Source organism: Poecilia mexicana, unplaced genomic scaffold (assembly GCF_051168715.1).
Source record: "Poecilia mexicana isolate PSO_F unplaced genomic scaffold, ASM5116871v1 scaffold_8, whole genome shotgun sequence".
Taxonomy (NCBI): domain Eukaryota; kingdom Metazoa; phylum Chordata; class Actinopteri; order Cyprinodontiformes; family Poeciliidae; genus Poecilia; species Poecilia mexicana.
In genome coordinates this window covers 1188495-1209852 of record NW_028263377.1, presented here as the reverse complement: position 1 = coordinate 1209852, position 21358 = coordinate 1188495, and the positions used below count along the sequence as shown (strand labels likewise).

Sequence of the window (21358 nt, the reverse complement as noted above, 5' to 3'; positions counted from 1 at the left end):
AAACCTGTTCTGCAACATGTCAACTGAAGGCAGGAAACTCTCAAAACCAGTCTGAGTGCCTGCCTGTTTCTCTGTTTACTCACTGGCTGCGTAGGGAACTGAGACCAACAAACAAAACAGGGACCAGAAGAAACAGTATCAGTTCTTCTGGTGAGTACTGCTCAAACTGAGTCAGCATGACACAATAAATCATCAGATTTATTATGTAGTAATACTGCACGATAGATTATAAAAAACTCACCAGTGCAAAGTTTAAACATTGCCATTCGATACATTTCCAAATCTAAGCAGAACATGAGAGCAGACTCCATGGCTGAAAAACTGCTTTGTAGTAATGCCATTGGCTTTTGGAATGATGTCAGAGCTTTAAACAGGTCTGCTGCATCACTCCCCAGCACTACAGAGGGCATATCTGGGGCTCATAATATAGCAGGGCTGTGGAGACAGCACTACTCTGCTTATTTAATTGTGTAAAAAGTGAACTCTATGGATTGGGAAAAATTGGTAAGAGTGATGTGGCTATAATAACCCTTAGTGAAGTCCAACAGGCTATAGTGTACTTGTGTGAGAATAAGGCAACAGGTTCTGATAGCATTACAGCAGAACATCTGAAATATGCTAGCCAAAAGGTGGCTGTGTTGCTAGCAATGTTTTTCTCTGGGTTTATGACCCATGGACAGTTGCCTGATTCCTCATTATCTGTCACCCTTGTGCCAGTAATTAAGGACAAAACTAGCAAGGTTGGTAGCCTTAATAACTACAGACCAATAGTTTTAGCTAGTGTGATATCTAAATTTTTAGAAAAAATCTTGCTTGGTCGGCTCAATCAGTTAATTAGTACAACAGATAATCAATTTGGTTTTAAAGCCAAGTTGGGAACTGATTTCTGTATGTATGGCCTGAAAGAGACAGCAAGAGCATATCTAAGAAAAAATTAATCTGTGTTAATTGGGTTTATTGACACCCCTAAGGCCTTTGATCGTGTCAATCACTTAGGGGAACTGCCAGAAATCGTGGGCCCCCTGACAAAACATTTGTTTGGGCCCCCTGCACAGCTGTTGTTACAATTTTTTGAGTCTATTTGACCCATAAAAAGCATCACAATTTTAAAGGCCTGCATCTGCCTTGCTTTTTTTGGTTATTTACTGAATAAGAACAATATTTACTGCTCATGAATTTAACATCCAACAGTCCACATCCAGTATGCAAGTAGGTTGCTTAACCTGTCATTCACGAGAGGACCCAAATTTGGGTCCTCTCGTGACAGGAGTGTCAAACTCCAGTCCTCAAGGGCCTCTGTCCTGCAACTTTTAGATGTGCCTCTGCTGCACCACACCTTAAAAGAATAATTAGGTCATTAGCAAGGCTCAGGAGAACCGATCTACACAGGGAGGAGGTAATTAAGCCATTTCATTCCACTGTTTTTTACCTGTGGCACATCTAAACACTGCAGGACAGCGGCCCTTGAGGACTGGAGTTTGACACCCCTGTGACATTGTGAATGACAGGTTAAATTTTTTTCTATTAGTTTTAGATAATGAAATGTCTCTTTCCATGAGCAACAGTCAAAAGCAACGTGCAAAATACACATAAAGCAATCCAGACTTCTCAAAAATCCTATGTAGTTGTATTTTATTCAAGCTTCAGTACATAACTTTAATAAAAAATATGTTTTCTCCATATTTGTTAAAGCTGTCATGATATCATAGCAGTTTGTTATGAGACAGATAATCTGTGAAAACAATCAATCTCCTCCATCTCCTTCCTGAATTACTATTACTGGTTAAAGTAATGCACCGTTCTGACCAAAACAACCAATCAGAACTAGTAGGAGGGTCTTAGTGCTGTCAATTATCCTCATTCACTCACTGCTAAATGTGCTAATGGGGGAGAAACAAATTATCATTTACAAGAAACCGTTTATCTGCCATCATTGGTAGCTATACTAACTAAACTGAGCATTCACACTTTGAATCTGCACAACTCTGTGCTATGCTAGCTGCAGCACGGCACAAATCAAGGGGAAGGAAGGATGAGCAGCACCAAATGAGATTGTGATTGACAGCACTAAAGCTCTCCTGCCACTGACTGGTTGTTTCTAGAGAACCATGGAAGAGGCAGAGGAAATACATTTTTCACATTACCTCTCATACCATACTGTCACAACATAATGACAGTTTTAAAAAATATGTGAAAAAAAATTTATATAAAAGTTACATACTGCAGCTTTAATTTCACTCAGAAGAGGACGGGTCAGGAGGGACGTGTGTTATAACTGCTGCTAACTGACTCATCTGTTGTCCCTGTACCTACAAAAGGTACAGGGACAAGTTAAATATATGAATATGCTGGTAATTTTTTCCCCTTAATTCATTAAATGCTAGTGAAATGGAGGCAAACAGTAGTTTGTAGCTAAGCTAACTCAGCTAAATGGTTGATAATCTCACACAGTCTACCCACCTCTCTTGGAGAAAAACTGGGTTATAACACTCTTGCCTTTTTTTTCTCTCTCTCTCTCTATTTTGTTCTTGAAAACCTGATTTTATAACTTTTCTTAGCAGCATAGTAACTGGGTACAGTCGTTCGTAACCGCAGCTTCTACTGACTGCAGCTGCATACAGCTTCACTCTCAAGCGCTCCAAGCAGGAACGAACCATTTCATGCAGATCCAGGGGGGTTCAGGGCAAAAACGGATGTTTGTTTTTTGGTCTGGGAGAGGTAGCATACAATTTTTACTGCTAAAAACAATCTTTGAAAATACAACATGATTAATTTTGTATTTGACAGGACCCCGATTTTTTTAATTTTATTTCTATGAACAAAATATAAATAATTAAATTGTGGAGGGCCCCGGCCCCTAGAATTATCATCACTTTTCACCCCTTTACCGCGCCCCTGCAGTCACTACAAGTTATTTGACAAATTACAACAGAGAGATGTTCCAGATATTATTATACAAATTTTAGCTTACTGGTATTCAAACTAGAAAAGGCATGTAAAATGGGGTAATAACAGCTCTGCTTCCTTTGGTGTGAGTAACGGTGTGTGTCAGGGTGGGCTTCTTTCATCTGCACTGTTTAACTTGTACATGGATGACCTGTCAAAAGAAATGAACCTCTGTAAAACTGAATGTATGATTGGTGATACCCTGGTCAATCACTTTATGTATGCTGATGACCTGGCTGTCCTCTCACCCAGCAGTGCTGGTTTTCAGCAGTTACTGAATATTCTCTGATTATGCTCTGATTATGGGTTAAGATTTGATGTACAGTATAATGCTAAGAAAACTGTTGTACTAATCTGTAGGACTAGAGCAGACAAACAACTCTGTTTCCCTGATTTTTTTCTGTTGGGACAAAAGTTAAATGTTTGTTCCAAAACTAATTATCTGGGTCACTACATCACAGACCAACTATATGATGACATTTATCAGCAGTGTCGCATGTTGTACGCCCAGGCAAACATTCTGGGGAGGAAGTTTCACATGTGTACTGATGAGGTAAAAATAAGCCTGTTTAAGGCTTATAGTACATCCTTGTATGCAGCTCCTTTGTGGTGTACATTTAAAAAAGCTAGCATGCAGAAGCTTAAGGTTGCTTATAATGACTCCCTGAGAATTCTGCTCAAGAAACGTAGGTTCAGCAATGCAAGTGAGATGTTTTGTAATGCACATGTCAGAACATTTCAGGCACTCATGAGGAATTTGATTTACAAGTTTATGCATTGTTTGTGCAGCTCATTGAACAGTCTCATTGTAATGTTTTCACATCCCTCTGTCAGTGAGCTAAGACAGAGGAGTCAGCTCTATGGAATCATTGGTATGCAAGTCTCTTATAAGATTTTTTTTTTTTTTTTGTATGCGTTATTGTGTTCTTTGTGGACCACGAATCTGTTGAATAAAGTTTCTCTGTATACTTAAGTAAGTTAAACTGCAGACTAGAAGTTTATATATAACTAGTGGCCTTGCCCAACTGTATCTGTCTGATCTGTTTCAGCCATATGTTCCTTCACTCTCTCCCAGGTCAGCAAATCAGATTTTGTTAGTTGTCCTGAAATTGATGAGGAAGTTGGGAGTTTTACAGCCCATTCTCATTTTAAAGCTTCTGTTTTCTCACTGGCTTTTAACTCAGCTTGAAGAATTTTTTTTTGCAGTTGTTATTGTATTATTTGTTATTGATTCTGGTTGTGGTGTACAGGATTTTGATGAACTGTGTTGTTTTTTTTAAAGTGCTTTATAAATAAGCTTAAATGGAATGGGAGTAGTGCAATGGCAGTAAAGAGAAGAAGGCCATGGGAGCATATGTTGTTCTAGAACCTGAACATAGTTCTCTGCGTTAATGGGGCCTTTCCAGACATGCAAGCTGCCCAGGCCACAAGCACTCATGCAACCACATACCATCAGTGATGCAGCTTCTGAACGGAGCGTTGATAACAACTTGGGTTATCCTTGTCCTCTCTGGTCTGGATGACATGGCGTCCCAGTGTTCCATAAAGAACTTCAAATCGTGACTCATCTGACCACAGAACAGTCCTCCATTTTGCCTCACTCCATTTTAAATTACCCCTGGCCCAGTCCAAACAGCTGAGCTTGTGGAGCTTAGAAATGGCTTCCTCTTTGCACTGTAGAGTTTCAGCTGGCAGCGGCGGATGGCACGGTGGATTGTGTTCACTGACGATGCTTTCTGGAAGTATTCCTGAGCCCATGCTGTTATTTCCTTGACAGTGGCATTCCCGTTGGAGGTGCAGTGACGTTTAAGGGCCCGGAGATCACGAGCATCCAGTAGAGTTTTACGGCCTTGACCCTTACGCACAGTGATTGTGCCAAATTCTCTGAATCTTTTGATGATATTATGCATAGTTGATAACTTAAAAGTCTTTGCTATTTTATGCTGGGTAACACCGTTCTGGTATTGCTGCACTATCTTTATGCGCAACAATGGTGGAATTGGTGATCCTCTTACCATCTTGGCTTCAGAGAGAAGCTTATTCCAAGCTTATTCTTCATTCTTGATTTATTTATTTTTTTGTCATGTTACAGCCACAAATGTTAGTGTAGCCTAATGGGACTTTAGATAGAAGACTAAGAAATTCTGATAAGGCCATGTTTTATTCATGTTTTTAAACATTCTTACAAATCAAAATCTGTTCAGGCTCCTCTCCAGTGAACCAGCTCCCAGTTTCAGTGTGTGAGGCAAACACCCCGTCTACCTTTAAGACGAGGCTTAATCATTTACAAAGTTTATACCAGGATTGGTTTAGGTTATTGTATCTCTCCAATATTGTTGCAATAGATTTAGACTTCTGGAGGACAAAATCATTTTTCTTCACTTTGCTACTTTCTCATACTACTATACATTTTGGTATTTTCTGCTGTTATTTACAGCAATTTCTCATCCTCAGCAAAGTTAATAACTTGATTAAATCAATGGTTTACTTAAATGACATTTTACCAATTTGACTTTTTCAAATTAGATCTGGTTCTCAAAAAAGTCACAAGACAATTTTTTCTAGAAATATTTTATTGATGTTTAAACATGTAAAAAAAAATGAAAATTGGATATGTGAATTATATCTCACAAAACTCCATCTTGTTCTAAAATAAAAAGCTGCGAAAGAGCCTAATTTGATTGTCTATTGTAAGATTTGAGTATATACATTAATTCCTTGTGATCTCCTGACAGTGGTGATAATGTGGTGACAACACTGTCATATACGAAAACTGATTGTTTTACACTCCAGGACAAAGTAATGTTTGCTACAGTTTCAGGTAAAGCTTTAAACGACACGTCCCTTCTTATGTTGGAAACCATAAGAAGGGAGGCTTTGCTGTAATAGTGTGGATTTGGAAAACAGTTAAGAGGTGAACCAACCCCATCCAATGTGAAATGAACACCAGGACCACAGTGTAGTTTGTATCTCACAAAGCTTATTACAACTTTAAGCCATTTACTTATCAGAATACAAAGGTGGCTGTCTGTATCTTAATCTAGCATTGTGATAAAACCACAAATACCACCTCACCTGTCCCCAATAAAAGCATCATGTAGGAAGTATATCTGCATGTCCATTAATTAATCTACGAGTTAAAATGTCCAGGTGTGTTCTTTTTTTATTTACCCTGAACCTTTATGAACAGCAGCCAAATGGCCCTGAACGCTCCATGCCCCGGGCCACTGCTGCTGCTGGGGAGTAATACTGTCAACAAGAAATGAAACAAAGCTGCGTTTGGGAAAACAATAATAAACATGATTTTTAAAATGAAAATTACAGCAGATTATTATTAACATATATTATTCCTCCTTTGCAGAGGCACAGCATTGTGAATGGACTGATCAGGATTTCACAACCAATCAAACAATCCTCCATCAGGACTTTGGTTACCTGGGAAAACTTTGGGATGGGTTTACAGGGCAGTAGCCCAGAGCTCTGATTTTTGGGGGTGGCCACAAAAGTTTTTATTATTTTAATGAATGCATATTTTGCAAACTTTGTACTTAATATAAAATGTATAAGCTTCAATAAGTTGAGTTGTCTGAATATTTTTGGATTTTTATGAATATAGACAATATTCAAGTATTTCAAAAGATTATAGTACATTTCTTTGGAAACGGCATGGAGCTATTGAACTTAACATGAATCAATTCATATTTGAATTGATTCATGAATGAATGAATTAAAGCAGCAAACGTAATCATTTCCTGATGTAAAGGATTACCTATTAATGTACTGTAATTTGCATTAGTAAAAGCTTTTTTCCTTAGTGGTTAGGAAACCAAACCTTGCTCTAGACCCAAATCCAGCACTGCTGATTACACATGTAACTGATGTCTAATTTATTTTGTCCTTTAATTCTGTGAGAAATCATCATTCTTCATTAATTGTGGTTATTTTCTTATTTGCTTCTTGGAACGTAGAAAAGCACTGAACTATTAACTTCCTCTTCTTCAGCCAAATGCAGAAATGTGTGATTTAAAACTATTACTTTTAAAGTTAACAGAAAACATGAACACTAGGGGACTTACTGAAGCACAATCTACCCCAAAAGTTCAGGGTCATTCTTAAAATACTGTCTTCACTGCTGCTTCTGTGGCAAATTACTACCCTGATAATCTGCTCTTATCCTAGTATAGGTGCTGTAGTCGATGAATAAGTGCCCTGGGTGTGCAAATAAAGGAATGAGTTCTGTTAAGAAATACTGCATCCAGCTGAAGTTTATGTAATATTTCATAAAAACATGATTTCCCCCACTAAAGCACTAAACGTATGTGGGCCATGCATTGCAAAAGCACCAGGTGAAATACTTTAGATAAGATCAGAGCAGAGAAGCCACAGTATTTATAGTTGCTATGGCTACCAGTGATAACCCCACCCAAACTGTAGACAGAATCCAAAGCATAAGCACGCTACGAATCAGGTATGTTGTTTCTGCCTCAGGCTCTGCTGCCCCCCTCAGGAAGTCCTGGGAGATGACAGAACAGCCCATGACTAGTCTAGGGCGTGCCATATTGCACAAGAATGTGAAATGCTTTCTGACCCAAATCTACACCCAGGGTCTGCTTTCAGAATGCAGTCTGTCATAGAATGATGAGGCAGCTCTTCTTCTGTATTTCAGGCTCTGGTGTGAGAAGTTTCACTTCCTGTTTCTCTATCTGCTGCTATAGACAACCTTGTCTTTACATTCTTCTCATGAAAATAATACAAAAAAATTATAGGCTGAACAAAAAATAGTTTTTGGTAAATGGCAAAAAAAAAAATGTTCTGGAAGGTTGGTTGATAGACCTTATCTGTCACTCACTCTGACACACACACACACACACACACGCACACACGCGCACACACACACACACACACACACACACACACACACACACTTCTTTGTACAAGCTCAAGTGGGATGGGGGTTTGGTGTCCATAGTAACAATGCCTACAGGATGACACAGGGACAGCCACGACTGTTCTGTTTCCCAGTTTGTTGAGTTGGAGGAGGAGGACTCTCCATCTCCTGAAACCGTCTGAATGAGGAAGATGGAAACAGACAAAATAAAAATGGGATCAGATTCATATTTATACACAAACTGTTAACACTGCATTATGACTGGTGTGTGAGTGTACTTGGAGTCTAATTATTTACATCCAAGATATCTTAAAGGTGACATACTATACTAACTTGAACAAGTTAGGATATGTTTATGGGCTACAAAACATGTTAATTTTTGCACAAAATAATTCTCAGATTATGAGATTTCATCTCCTCAGTTTTGCTTTTTTGAATGAGCTGTTTTAACTCATTAGATGTTAATTATATACAAATTAATAATAATAATAATAATAATAATAATGTTTTTAAAATGGCTCGTTTTCCAGACACCATTAAACATCAATGTCTTGCTGGAAACAAAACAGAATATTTTTTCTTTACTTTAGTTTTCTCTTAATGGAAGAGCAAAAATGTGCAGGAAGTATATTTTGCACAATAGGTTCCATTTATGCAAGTAAACATTTACATGTTTGACTTCCAAGTTTCATCAGATCTGCGGCCGTATGTCTTGGACACTCGGGTGAAGAGAGGTGCGGAGCTGTCCACTGACCACTACCTGGTGGTGAGTTATCTCCGGTGTTGGGGAGGGTGCTGGTCAGACCTGGCAGGCCCAAACGTGTAGTGAGGGTCTGCTGGGAATGTCTGGCGGAGTCCCCTGTGAGACGGAGCTTTAACTCCCATCTCCGGCAGAACTTCGACCATGTTCTGGGGGAGGTGGGGGACATTGAGTCTGAGTGGACCATGTTCCGTGTCTCCATTGCCGAGGCGGCTTATCGGAGCTGTGGCCACAAGGTTGTTGGTGCCTGTTGCGGTGGCAACCTTCGAACCCGTTGGTGGACACCTTCGGTGAGGGATGCTGTCAAGCTGAAGAAGGAGTCCTATCGGGCCTTTTTGGCCTGTGGGACTCCAGAAGCAGCTGATGGGTACCAGCGGGCGAAGCGGCATGCAGCTCGGGTGGTCGCAGAGGCAAAAACTCAGGCGTGGGAGGAGTTTGGAGAGGCCATGGAGAAAGACTTCCGCATGGCTTCGAGGCGATTCTGGTCCATCATCCGGCGTCTCAGGAGGGGGAAAGCAGTGCAGCACCAACACTGTTTATAGTGGGGATGGTGTGCTGCTGACCTCAACTCGGGATGTTGTGGGCCGTTGGGCAGAATACTTCGAAGACCTCCTCAATCCCACCAACATGCCTTCCATTGAGGAAGCTGAGCCTGGGGACTCTGGGTTGGGCTCTCCAATCTCTGGGGATGAGGTTGCCGAGGTGGCTAAAAAGCTCCTTGGTGGCAGGAGTTCCATAAGGCTCTGGATGTTGCAGGTTTGTTTTGTTTGACGCAACTCTACAATATTGCATAAACATTGGGGGCAGTTCCCTTGGATTGGCAGACTGGGGTGGTGGTTCAAAAAGGGGGAACGGAGGATGTGCTCCAATTACAGAGGGGTCACACTCTTAAGCCTCCCTGGTAAGGTCTATTCAGGGGTCCTGGAGAGGAGGGTCCGTCGGATAGTCGAACCTGGGGGCTTCCCCGGGAGTATGAGGCCCTTTGATACAGGCTGTCAGGTCCCTGTATGACCGGTGTCAGAGTCTGGTCCGCATTGCTGGCAGTAAGTCGTTTCCGGTGAAAACTGGACTCCGCCAAGGCTGCCCTTTGTCACCGATTCTGTTCATTACTTTTATGGACAGAATTTCTAGGTGCAGCCGAGGTGTTGAGGGGATCCATTTTGGTGGCCTTAGGATCGCATCTCTGCTTTTTGCGGATGATGTGGTCCTGTTGGCTTCATCAACTGTGATCTGCAGCTGTCACTGGAGTGGTACACAGCTGAGTGTGAAGCGGCCGAGATGAGGATCAGTGTCTCCAAATCCGAGGCCATGATCTTGAGCCGGAAAAGGGTAGAGTGCCTTCTCCGGGTCAGGGGGGTCGTCCTGCCCCAAGTGGAGGAGTTTAAGTATCTGGGGATCTTGTTCAAAAATGAGGGAAGAAGTGAGCGGGAGATCGACAGGCGGATTGGTGCAGCGTCTGCCGTGAAGTGAGCGCTGTGCCGGTCCATCATGGTGAAGAGAGAGCTTAGTCAAAAAGCGAAGCTCTCGATTTACCGGTCGATTCCCACCCTCATATGTGGTCATGAGCTTTGAGTCATGACCGAAAGAATGAGGTCCCAGATACAAGCGGCCGAAATGGGTTTCCTCCGCAGGGTGGCTAGGCTCTCCCTTAGAGAAAGTGAGAAGTTCAGTCATCCGGGAGGGACTCAGAGTGGAGTCGCTGCTCCTTCACGTCGAGAGGAGCCAGTTGAGGTGGCTCAGGAATCTAATAAGGATGCCTCCTGGACGCCTCACCGGTGAGGTGTTCCAGGCACATCCCACCGGGAGGAGGCCCCAGGGAAGACCCAGGACACGCTGGAGGGACTATGTCTCTCAGCTGGCCTGGGAACGCCTTGGGGTTCCCCTGGAGGAGCTGGAAGAAGTGGCTCGGAAGAGGGAAGTCTGGGCCTCCCTTCTGAAGCTGCTGCCCCCGCGACCCGACCCCGGATGAAGCAGAAGAGAATGGATGGATGGATGGATGGATGGATGGATTTCCAAGTTAAACATGTAAGCATCCCAAATGCTGCGATGTACTGGCCTGTCCAGGGTGACCGAGCTGGAGGGAGGCACCCCTCATGACCCCACTAGGGATGAGTATGTGAGAGGAATGAAAGAAGGAAGGGACGGACAGACAGACAGAAATGAAGAAAGCCTCTACCTGATGATCTGCACCAGCTCCATGAAAGCTTCATCCACATTGTAGCGATTCTTGGCAGAAGCTTCCATGTAGTGGATCTTGTTCTCTCTGGCAAACGCCTGAGCGTCCTCCCTGGAGATCTGCAAACACACCCAGCTTCATGTGAAATCAAGTAAGGACTCACAGAACGAAAAGGCCAACTAACACCGTCAAATCTCTGATAAGTCCCTATGTAGTTGTGTGAATGATTCTAATCATTATAGTACACAAGCTATAAAAAGATGAATTGTTAAAAGAACAATACACTCAGATCAGTAATTATGCCAAAAATGTATAAAAAAAAACAATCATACATTTTGCATTTAACAAAAGAAAACCCTTTGTCTGTAATGTTCTATCCAGAACTTCTCTGGTGTCATTAACACATTATCTATTATTCACATTTTGCTATCCAGTTATTAACCAGTTAATCCAGAAAATGGTCAACAAATCAGCCCTACACAGATCTGATTTGTTAAGTCAAACAGTGTTGCGGAGATCTGCTCATTAGTTCAGATGTGGGTGCATGAATAGACACATTTGTGCGCACACACACACGCACGCACATACATTAGTGTGCCACTCTGCAGCACTTCTCAGCAGGTGAAAGAAATCTGGCCCAATCAGCAGCACCCTCAACTCAGGTAAAAGAATCCACCAAACACTTAGTTGGTTTTGCAACAGAGCTGAGAAAGGCAAACAGCCTCCAAAGTAGCATTTCATGGGAAAGGACTTAAATTAAACAAGGACTACCGGTAAGCCATTAACTGAACTCAATTGAAATGTAATTTGATTTTGTTTTGCATTTGAGAAAAGAAATACAGAATTTATTGAACAGATTGCACTGCTAGTTTTTACAGTTTGGTTGCATTAAATTTAATATTTAATGTAAAAACTTATGTTCTAAGAAAAAGAAAAAAAATGTAATTCTAAAATGTTTGGATTTGTTTGATTCAACCAAACATGTAATTTAATAATTTAATACTTGAATTTATGGTTATAATTGTGAAAAATATATGTCTAAGGTTAAAAAGTGGAATTGGTCATTAAGATAAATTACTAACTTCAAGTCCTCTTTTTCAAGTGTGGGAAGCCATGAAATTATAGAACACTTGACAAACAGAAAGGGTTTTCATATGTTGATAGGATTTTTTTAGCTGCAGAGGAATCCTTTTCTATAAATGATCAACCACAAAATTATTTTAGGTAATATTTTTATTTTCTTATCTTAACAGGAATTTGTTTGTTTGCATATTTTACCATATTTCTATTATGTTATATTATTAAGGCTTAAATAGGCATATTTGCAGAATATGCCTATTATCTGCTTAATCATCAGAATAATCAATTACGAAAACAATTACTAACTACAGTTCAACTGCACTCTCATAATATTTTCCCAGAGGTCTTGAAAATATTTTGGGGCCTTTGTTTTTTAGGGTCAGCAGTGGTTTTGACGACATGGAGGCCAATTTTGCAAAATTTCAATGACTTTCTCATTTCTTTAGATCAGTGCATGATGAGTTGCTTTTTGAGATCTTTTAGCCCACGTCATGTTGTCAAGCAGGTTGTATTATGATTTCTTGATTCTACTTGTCATGCACTAATAGGCTCTGAGTGTGGCTTGTGAAACTGAACTAAAATAATGTGGTTAATCACAGTAAATTCCGGTAACACTTTATTTGAAGGGGGGTGAATAAGAGTGACATGACACTTTCATAAACATGACATATCACATGTCATGAACATCAATAAGCCTTCATGAATATTTATGACTGTTGTCATAAAGCGTCACTCGGTAAATTATGACACTTTTAATACAAAGTTGACATTATTCAAAATGTCTTTGTCATGACATCTTGACATTAACCAAGAAATCATTACTGTTTAAACTTTACCTTTAATAACATAAAGTTACCTGATTTTTAAAGTGCAATCAGTAATAATTTTATAACAAATTTATATCAGTAATGATTTCTTGGTTAATGTCAAGATGTCATGACAAAGACATTTTGAATAATGTCAACTTTGTATTAAAAGTGTCATAATTTACCGAATGACGCTTTATGACAACAGTCATAAATATTCATGAAGACTTAGTCATGTTCATGACAGGTGTTATGTCTTGTCAGCCTTATTCACCCCCTTCAAATAAAGTGTTACCTAAATTCCTGATTTAAAGTCTTGGCTATTATTATTCTTGGCTTTTGACCCCCCCACTGATGTTACAACAGTTGATCTGAATGTCAACAGCGCCTAATACAAACCTTCATCAATCAATCCCCCTTCCCCCCAGATGGTGGTGGGTTGATTGATGAAGGTGGTTCGCCCAGGGCACCCAGCGGGCTAGGACTGCCTCTGCGTACCACTCTATGCTGCTCCAGGTCAGCCTTGTTTCCAATCAGCACCATGGGAAAGTCGTCTCGGTCTTTTACCCTCAGGATCTGGGTGTGGAACTTCTGGACCTCATGAAAACTGTATGGATCACAACAAACAGTGAGCACTCCCAGTATGTATATAAGCACTGACTTACAAAAAAAGAAATGATAGACATGCCCTGTGATGGACTGGTGACCTGTCCACAGTGACCCTACCTCTCGCCTGTTGACAGCTGGAGACAGACACAAGCACCCCTCCTGACCCCATTAGAGGGAAGCATGAATGATGGATGGGGGAAAAAAATCACTCATAGCTTAATCTGAGGATGGGTCACAGTGTATTGTACATAAAATTATTTTAAAGCATCATTGATTATTTTTGTTATGAGCACCAGTTGAATCTTTAATATATGCAATATTCTGAGTTGAGGCCCTGTTTCTAAGAAAGTTGACTACGTACCAATTAAGCTTATTAGCAAACCCATACATCTTTTGCCTCATGAAAAATTATACATTTTTCAGCTTTCTTTGTTAGCAAAGACTCCAAAGCAGTCTTAACTATTTGTATTTTGTTAAGTTCTTCTGATGGACATCATTTGTGTTTGGTCTGAACTTCATGCAGTTCCAATAGAAGTTTTATTTATTCCTCCCTGCTATTCGTTTTAAGTCTAGGAGAATCAGCTACAGAGAATCAGCCCTAGATCATAAGCTTTTATGGTATCCCACAATAAATCAGGAGATAAATCAGGAGTCTTATTCTTCTTAAAGAAATAAAAATGTTGGGTCTTGGTTCAAAAATACACCATCTCCACAGTCACCATCACCATCTCATGACATCTAGGAAGTACTTTAATTAGAAAAACAAATAGGTAATGTCACCAGTACTATAACTTTTAACATTACTTAATGAAGTTTTAGGAGTGAAAACAAACTTTATACTGCAAGTTTTATGTACACTGGAATAAAATGTAAATGGCAATAAGCCACCTGATCACCTGATCAAGTTCACTACAGGTGTCAAGTACAGCCTTAGCTCTTCTGCACATTTGGTATCAAATGTCCAGAAACTCTTCTGGAGCCTCAGCTCAGGTGATTTATCCAACATGGAGGCAAAATAGCAGTTGAAATCACTAGCCACGACTGTAATATCATAAATCCAATCTGCGAAGGAGGCGAAAACCTGAGGTATGAAGTCATTAGATCGCACAGGGTGAAATAAATGTTAAGGAGGGACACCAACTGACTATTTATATGGCCCTTTAACATGATATACCTGTTGCACTACTCAGAACACAAAATTAAATACGCCCCCTGGTGGTGATAAACACGGGAAAAGATAATCAGCTCCTACAGAAACACCTCTGCTTTTTCTGGTAAAAGATTTGCTAAATACTTCCCCAACCCCATCGTGTCTCCACTTCAGGTGTTCATTAGTTGTCAAGTGTGTTTCTTGCACCAGTGTTTTGTTTTCAAAAAGCTACAAAATTTCTTCCACTTAGTATACTTAATAGGACTAAGTACACTCTCCACATTCCAACTGCAAATTTTTAATGAAGCCAAGTCACTGGTCATCTTTTGTCACGAAAGCTTACATGCTTAAATATAGATGAGACCTGGAAAAATCCCAAGAAAATAAAAATTATAGCAAAATCTAGACTTATTTCACTTTGACTGAGGTCAAACTGTTGTGTTCACAGCCAGACTTTAAAAAGAAACTGGAAGAAGAGTTAAAAGGAAATGAACAATATAAAAAAATCTAAGAAAGAAGTGACAACAATTTATCCATTAGTTAATATGAACGAACCTCTTATTATAATAATTATTTTAAAAAACAAAGAACTGTGTCAGTGCTTACCAGACTGACACAGAATTTATAAAATACAAATTAAAAATAAAAACACTGCTTTGCTGAAACCCAACACAGCACTATGTACAAGGGACAAAAATCAAGACTGATAAACATTGGGATCACACTAAACCCATCAAGGGGTGAAAGCTAACCTCCCCACACAAGTATAGGGACTAATGAAAAACCAGTTATTTTTTTAAACCAAGAAAGCTTTAAATGTGCAAACACATTTCAGCTTCTGGGCCACAACTAGCAACAAAAAAGATTATAAACTTGGCAACAAGCTTGTGAGCAAATGAATGTTGAAGTCTAGTGTGCATAGTTCACTAAGTGGACCTATACACAACACCTTGAATAACATGCGGCCCGTAAATCTATATCTCTCACACTATTCAGACCTGGTATATTGAGGGAAGGTCCTCATAAAAAGGTAGCTACATCTTTGGGATGTTTAGAGACTTTTTCCCGCCTGTTATGATCGATCCTGAAGCACAGCCGGTTACAGCATTGACACCATGATCCCTCTCTAGCTGCTCCTTCACCGAGTAAAACTCCTGCTGCGGAAAAATCCTCAAAGATCATGATCCGGCCATCTTTTGTCCTTCTTGCTATCTGCATAATCCAAGCTTTCTCTTGAAAGTTGTGGAGCTTCAATACAACTACAAGTTGGGGAGATGAAGAGCAAGCCTAAAGTTTCCAAATAAAGTTCAAATTCACATTCAGAAATACTTTATTGGTCCCAAAGGAAAATTAAATATAGCAAGTGAATAAATTGAGATTATTAAAAGGGTGATTGTAGCTGGTGATGGATGTTGGCAGGAAAAACCTCTTGTAATATCCTGTATTACAGCGAATCTGAAAAAGCCTCTGACTGAAGGCACTCTGTTTTCTCCAGGCATTCTCATGAAGAGGATGGTCAGGGTTTCCCAGAACTGTTTTGATTTTATGATGTGCTAAAGACCCAAATATTGAGATGCAGATTTGGTTATACAGATTTGATCCAGTGTATAATATGTAACGTATATAATATAATTTTTAAAAGTTAATGTGGAATACTTTTTCACTTAAAAACAGTTTTCATGCTTCAAACTTGAGACTGTAAGTGATTTTTGAATGATGCTGTATTTCAAGCAAAATGTTTTCTTATTATTTTTTACTAGAATTTTTGGTCACTATTGCTGTCATTACCAAAACTCTTTGTAAACCCAACCCTAACTTTAGTCATTCAGATGCTAGAAACACACAGACTGTAATGGAAAATGTTATGTTCTCACCCCTCTTCTGCTTTAGGTATTTCTGCATAGTGTCATCATGAGATTGGTCAAGCTGCTCTCAAGACTTCTGCAGTGTCATATACTATCCTTAATCCTGGAGACTAAGGTTTACTTTCCCAACATATAACTTATCTGCTCTTTTAGCATCAGAGAACATCCTCCTTTCCTTAACAATAGACAAATGACCAGACCATCTGTGTTGGGTTCCACAGAATCCCTGGTACATCACTTTCAGGGATTCACACCTCTCGTCCAATCAAGTCTCTCTTCTCTGACCAGAACCTATAAAAGGAAGCCAGATCCACTGTTGGTCAGAGCAGACTTGACAGACTCCTTTGACTCTATCTTTCTGTTCTCACCTCGCAAGGTTTTAATACATTTCTTATTTTCTTCTCATCCAAACTCTTTCCACGACAACACGCACACACACCAGGTCATTACCTGCCCCGGTCGTTGAGAGCAAACACCAGTAAGAAGCCTTCCCCAGACCGCATGTACTGCTCCCTCATGGCACCAAACTCCTCCTGGCCTGCTGTATCTAGAACTGATACACACACAAAAATTAGACTAGACACTGAATATTTTAGCGACGGCGAGTCCAGTTTTGTGAAACAAATAAAATACAGTCACCACTGTCAGCTTGTTAGCCCTTCAGGAGTTCTAAATCTGGGTGTGTCCTTTATTACTCAATCTTTGGACTTATTGGGTCAGCATTGCCATTAGTAGTTTCTGCTGCAGACATTTGTTCATTTGTCATGGTGGTTCTCTAACAAGAACACAGGTGTAAATTTAAAATCTAAATAAATACAAAGTAAATTATTTCTCTCCCAAATGTAAAGTCAAACATGCAAAACAATCTAAAAAGCAGCTACTAAACACACAAGAAAGAAATCATTCTTGAAAACACTGCAACAGATCAATAGCATGTGAAGAAGTCAGGGGTGTGTGTAACAAAAGCATCCGGCAGAGCTTTTGGTGCTGTCCACTAGTTGTAGGTTTTTTTGTTTTTTTTTTACAAAGCAGAGATTTCCTTCTACATTTTAGGGTAGAAGTTTGTCATTTTGCAAACTTCTTGTTTGCAAAATGACAAATCTTCTGGTTGGAAGCAAGAGATTCAACAGATCTCAATCTGATCTGTAAGTGCAGCTTGACAAATCTGAAAATGTGTCAAGTTGCACTAAAAAGAGAATCAGATGCTGCTGCTGAATAATCGTAGGAAATAAAAGCAATTAAATAAAAGCTACAAGCAGCGCTGGCGACCTTCGCTGCTCAGTGCCGCTCTGGCCTGGTGGTAGTGATAGTCTCCTGTAATATTCCCAATAACATGATTTCTCCATTAACTTAAGAGGTTTGCTGGCATTATGACAGGAGAAGGATACATCAGTGGGATGTTAACATCTGTGGAAAACTATGTAAAAAAAAAAAAAAAAAAAAAAAAAAAAAAGACAAGGACATCTAAAAAAAATAGAACTGGTACTTTAGTACTTTAAATGTCATTCCTTTCTCTAAATTCAGTGTAATTATTCCATGAAAAACAACTAAAAGCTTTATTTGTTGTTACAGCTAACTAATGTTATAATTAACATTAGTTAGTTCTCTTTCATTTCTATTCCAAAGACTCACAGGTTGCAAACCCTGGACCTAAACTGACTTGAGAGAATCAGAGAAGGAGAAGGTTTAAATCAAAGGACATTCATGAATTAGAATGGCATAGTCAAAGTTCAGACATAATTTCAACTGAGAAAGTACACAGCTGTGCTACAACCAATCTGAACAAAAAGTGATTCAACAAAGTAGTGACTCAGGTGCTACAAAACTTTGTTAGTCTATTACATGAAATACCTTTCACTCGTGGTTGTGATGTGGCAAAATGTGAAACAGTGAAAGGGGTGTGAATACTTTTCCTAGGCACAGTAGAGTCATTTTCATAGATTTCTAACAGTTAGCAGATGTCCAGAATTAGGATGGAGGTTTATCTGATGATGTCATGAAATGGTGAAAAAGCAGCATGACCCAACTCCCTCAGCTGACCTGCTTCAAGTCCAAACAGGCCAGATACACACACACACACACAGCAGGGAGCAAACATACACTGCCTGAGTCTTCTCACATTGTGGGCTGTGACACAATTGGAGTGAATCAGTGGAATGTGGTGCAGCCTTACTGTCTAGCCGAGTCTCCTTGCCATCCACAGTGCACACCTTGGTATAGGAGTCTTCAATGGTGGGGTCGTAGTCCGACACAAAGTAGGACTGTAGGACACATTCAGCGTTAGTGGTGGAGCAGTTTACACAGTGTACTGATTTCTTCTACTTTCTCCAAACAAAAACATCCTTCCATCTTAAACTGCAACAAAGACATTGTTTGGTCCCATTATTCACCTGACCAACATTTAAATAAGCCACTTGTTGGAGAGCACTGAATGCTGGGGCTCGTTCACTCCAGCCCTGTTTAGTCGGCTTTAATCGAACTCTAGTTTGCTTGTCAAGAAAGTCCAGTTTGTTTGGTGAATGTGCAATTGAACTGAATGCTGGGGTCAAAGTTCACCCAAAAAAGTGAACTACAGCCTGCCAAAAAACCTAGGTCTCAGTTAAATTGAAGTGAACACTGGCACTGGTGAAGTGCATACTAAATCACCAAGCTGACCGGAGGCTGCTCCCAAGCAGTGCATTATGGGTAAACTACAAAAACAAAATGCCCTAATCTAAAGCAAGCAGGAGAAATTTATCATGTTTTTATTTAACCGAAGACAAAAGAGAAATCCTACAACTGCTCAAATTTGACCCTACTCCATTTTTGCTCACATTTTGTGAAATATAAGCATGTTATGTCTTCTTCAGAGGTTTGTGTATCATTTCCTTCAGTGGTTCTTTGGACCAGCCAGTTATGTGGAGATTTTACATTATGCTGTCTAACCAACCACTTTTATGAAAACTAAATTCCTTAAGGAAAGTGAACATTGTTGGCAGAAAAATGCACTCTGAAAAATAATAAAAACATTTCAAGAGGAGTTGAAGAACCCAGTCATGTCTGAGTGTTGATCTGATATCCAAATAAATTCACATCCAAGGAGGTCTCAACTCCTAGATTATTCCCTGCCTTTAAACTTCCAGTACCCCTGGTATCGTTTTACTGAAGAATCCCAGCTAGAAAATGGAGGATAGGACTTCACAAAATACAACATGTTTGCAGAGTGGGAAAGAAAAAACAAGATGCCAACTCTGCTTTTAGTGGATTTGGGTTAATGACATCACATCAATCAAGCTGACCAGCTGGAACTACTAAACATTGTGGTGGAAACTTCCTGACTGATTTTGACTGTTTGCCCAGTTCATCCTCACTTAATTGTATTTTACTGTTGGAAATTGTCCCAAAACCCACATAGTGTTCTCCAACTTCTCACCTTCTGGATGCCACAGTGCAGACTAAAAAAATGTCTATGAAGAAAAGTCTGCCAACTAGCTTTAACTGGTCTGTGCTGCTCTTCATCGAACCAAACCATTGCAGTGGATTCTTTCATACATAGTTTGTGATCTGTGAAACCTTCAGTTTAATCTGAAAAAACATGTAAGGAGCCATTTCAGTACATCTTAATGCATTTACACCACTATGGATTGAGTCCTGCTGGACTCCTGGTCAAACTGGGACTGAATGGCAATGGGTGAGTTAGGTGGTTGAGCATGTGCACCTCAACGCAGAACTCCTGGGTTTGATTCTCATTCTCAGACCATTTGTCTTCCCCTCTCTCTCCACCCTACTTGCTGTTAATGAAAGTAACAGAAATTACCTTTTTAATGACTTCAAAAAGTCATTAGAACTAAAAACAATGACTTTTTGTTTTTAGTTCAAATGACTTATTTTGAAGGGTCACCAGATTATGAAAGTTTTGTTCTGTCTGATGATTTTAATGCCTTCTGGGCATGTAGAATACATTGCTCAAAATAGGAACAGAATCAGACTTTTGTGTCCAGGTGTGAAAAGTATGAGTTTTAGAACCTTGAGATGAATGTCCAGAACACTTAAAAACAGCAAACTGGTCCTTTACTCGGGGTGACAAATCATAACCTAGCTTCAGGACAACCCGCATGAAAAAGGGGCGAACTGGTCCTTTACTTCCATTGAAGAATCACAACCGAACTTCAGGGCGAACTGGTCTTTTACTCCCAGCGAGGAATTTCACCCTGACTTCAGGACAATCCTCATGACAAAGCAAGCAAGCAGACCGTTTCTGTAGAGAGAAAGTTCATGTACCTACCTGGATGAACTGGATGGTCAGGGCGCTCTTGCCCACTCCACCTCCTCCCACAACCACCAGTTTGAATCTCTCTTCTTCCCCACTCATTCCTGATGGGGAAACTTTCTTTGAAAATTAAAAAGCGTTTCAAGGTCTGATTCACCAGGTCTCGCCCAAAAAGTCCAAAACAAAATCCCCCCAGTCCCTGTAGCGTTACCGGAGCTTCAAACACGGACACACGGCACTTCTACCGCCACAGTTTCAGACTCAAACTTATCATGCGCATGTCTTTTCTCTCCCCGACGACGTGTTAGCGGACACAGCCACACCTGGGTACCAAAGTCCTCCGAAGTCCGGCGGTGTAGTTTAGGACCTAGTTTCGTCTTGATTGAGTTAGGACAGAAACAGCTCGGGTGCTGGGCTCTTCCCTATTCTTTCTGCTTGTCTTCTACCTCAGCCCTGAGCAGCTTCTGAGGGCGGAACTGCTTCCTCTTTAACCCTGTGAGAAACCTGAAGCAGCGGGGCTGAGCTCGCTTTCTGACGAACTTTCACAGAGCAGCAGCCTGTGGTCTGTGTCTGACTTTCCTCTTTGAAATGCCTTGTTGATTTGCAGTTCATTAATCCTGAAAACTGTTCCTATCAACTCAAGTTTCATGTGTCACTTTCCTTATTTGGTCATACGGGATGTCAGTGACATCATTTCAAGTATCTCGCAGGATATACAATCAGCGCAAGCTCGGAAAACTTTTTCAGAGAGCAGTTTCATGCTCATAAACTTTTCTGTCTGCTAAACAGGTTAAGTTTAGCTCAGCTGGTCAAGAGCGGAAACGTTAGA

At 40.2% G+C, this 21358-nt stretch overlaps 1 protein-coding gene across 1 annotated transcript; it reads right to left on the bottom strand.

The window, feature by feature from the left end:
- Nucleotides 1-5906: 5906 nt before the first annotated feature.
- LOC106911171 (ras-related protein R-Ras2-like) lies at nt 5907-21197 on the bottom strand. Its single transcript, XM_014977931.2, has 6 exons — nt 20545-21197; nt 18454-18541; nt 16731-16833; nt 13155-13263; nt 10771-10889; nt 5907-8012 (listed from the first exon to the last, which is right to left on the bottom strand). The coding sequence occupies exons 1-6, from the start codon at nt 20629-20631 to the stop codon at nt 7925-7927; spliced, it is 594 nt and encodes a 197-aa protein (XP_014833417.1). The 5' UTR covers nt 20632-21197; the 3' UTR covers nt 5907-7924.
- Between the last annotated feature and the right edge of the window lie 161 nt (nt 21198-21358).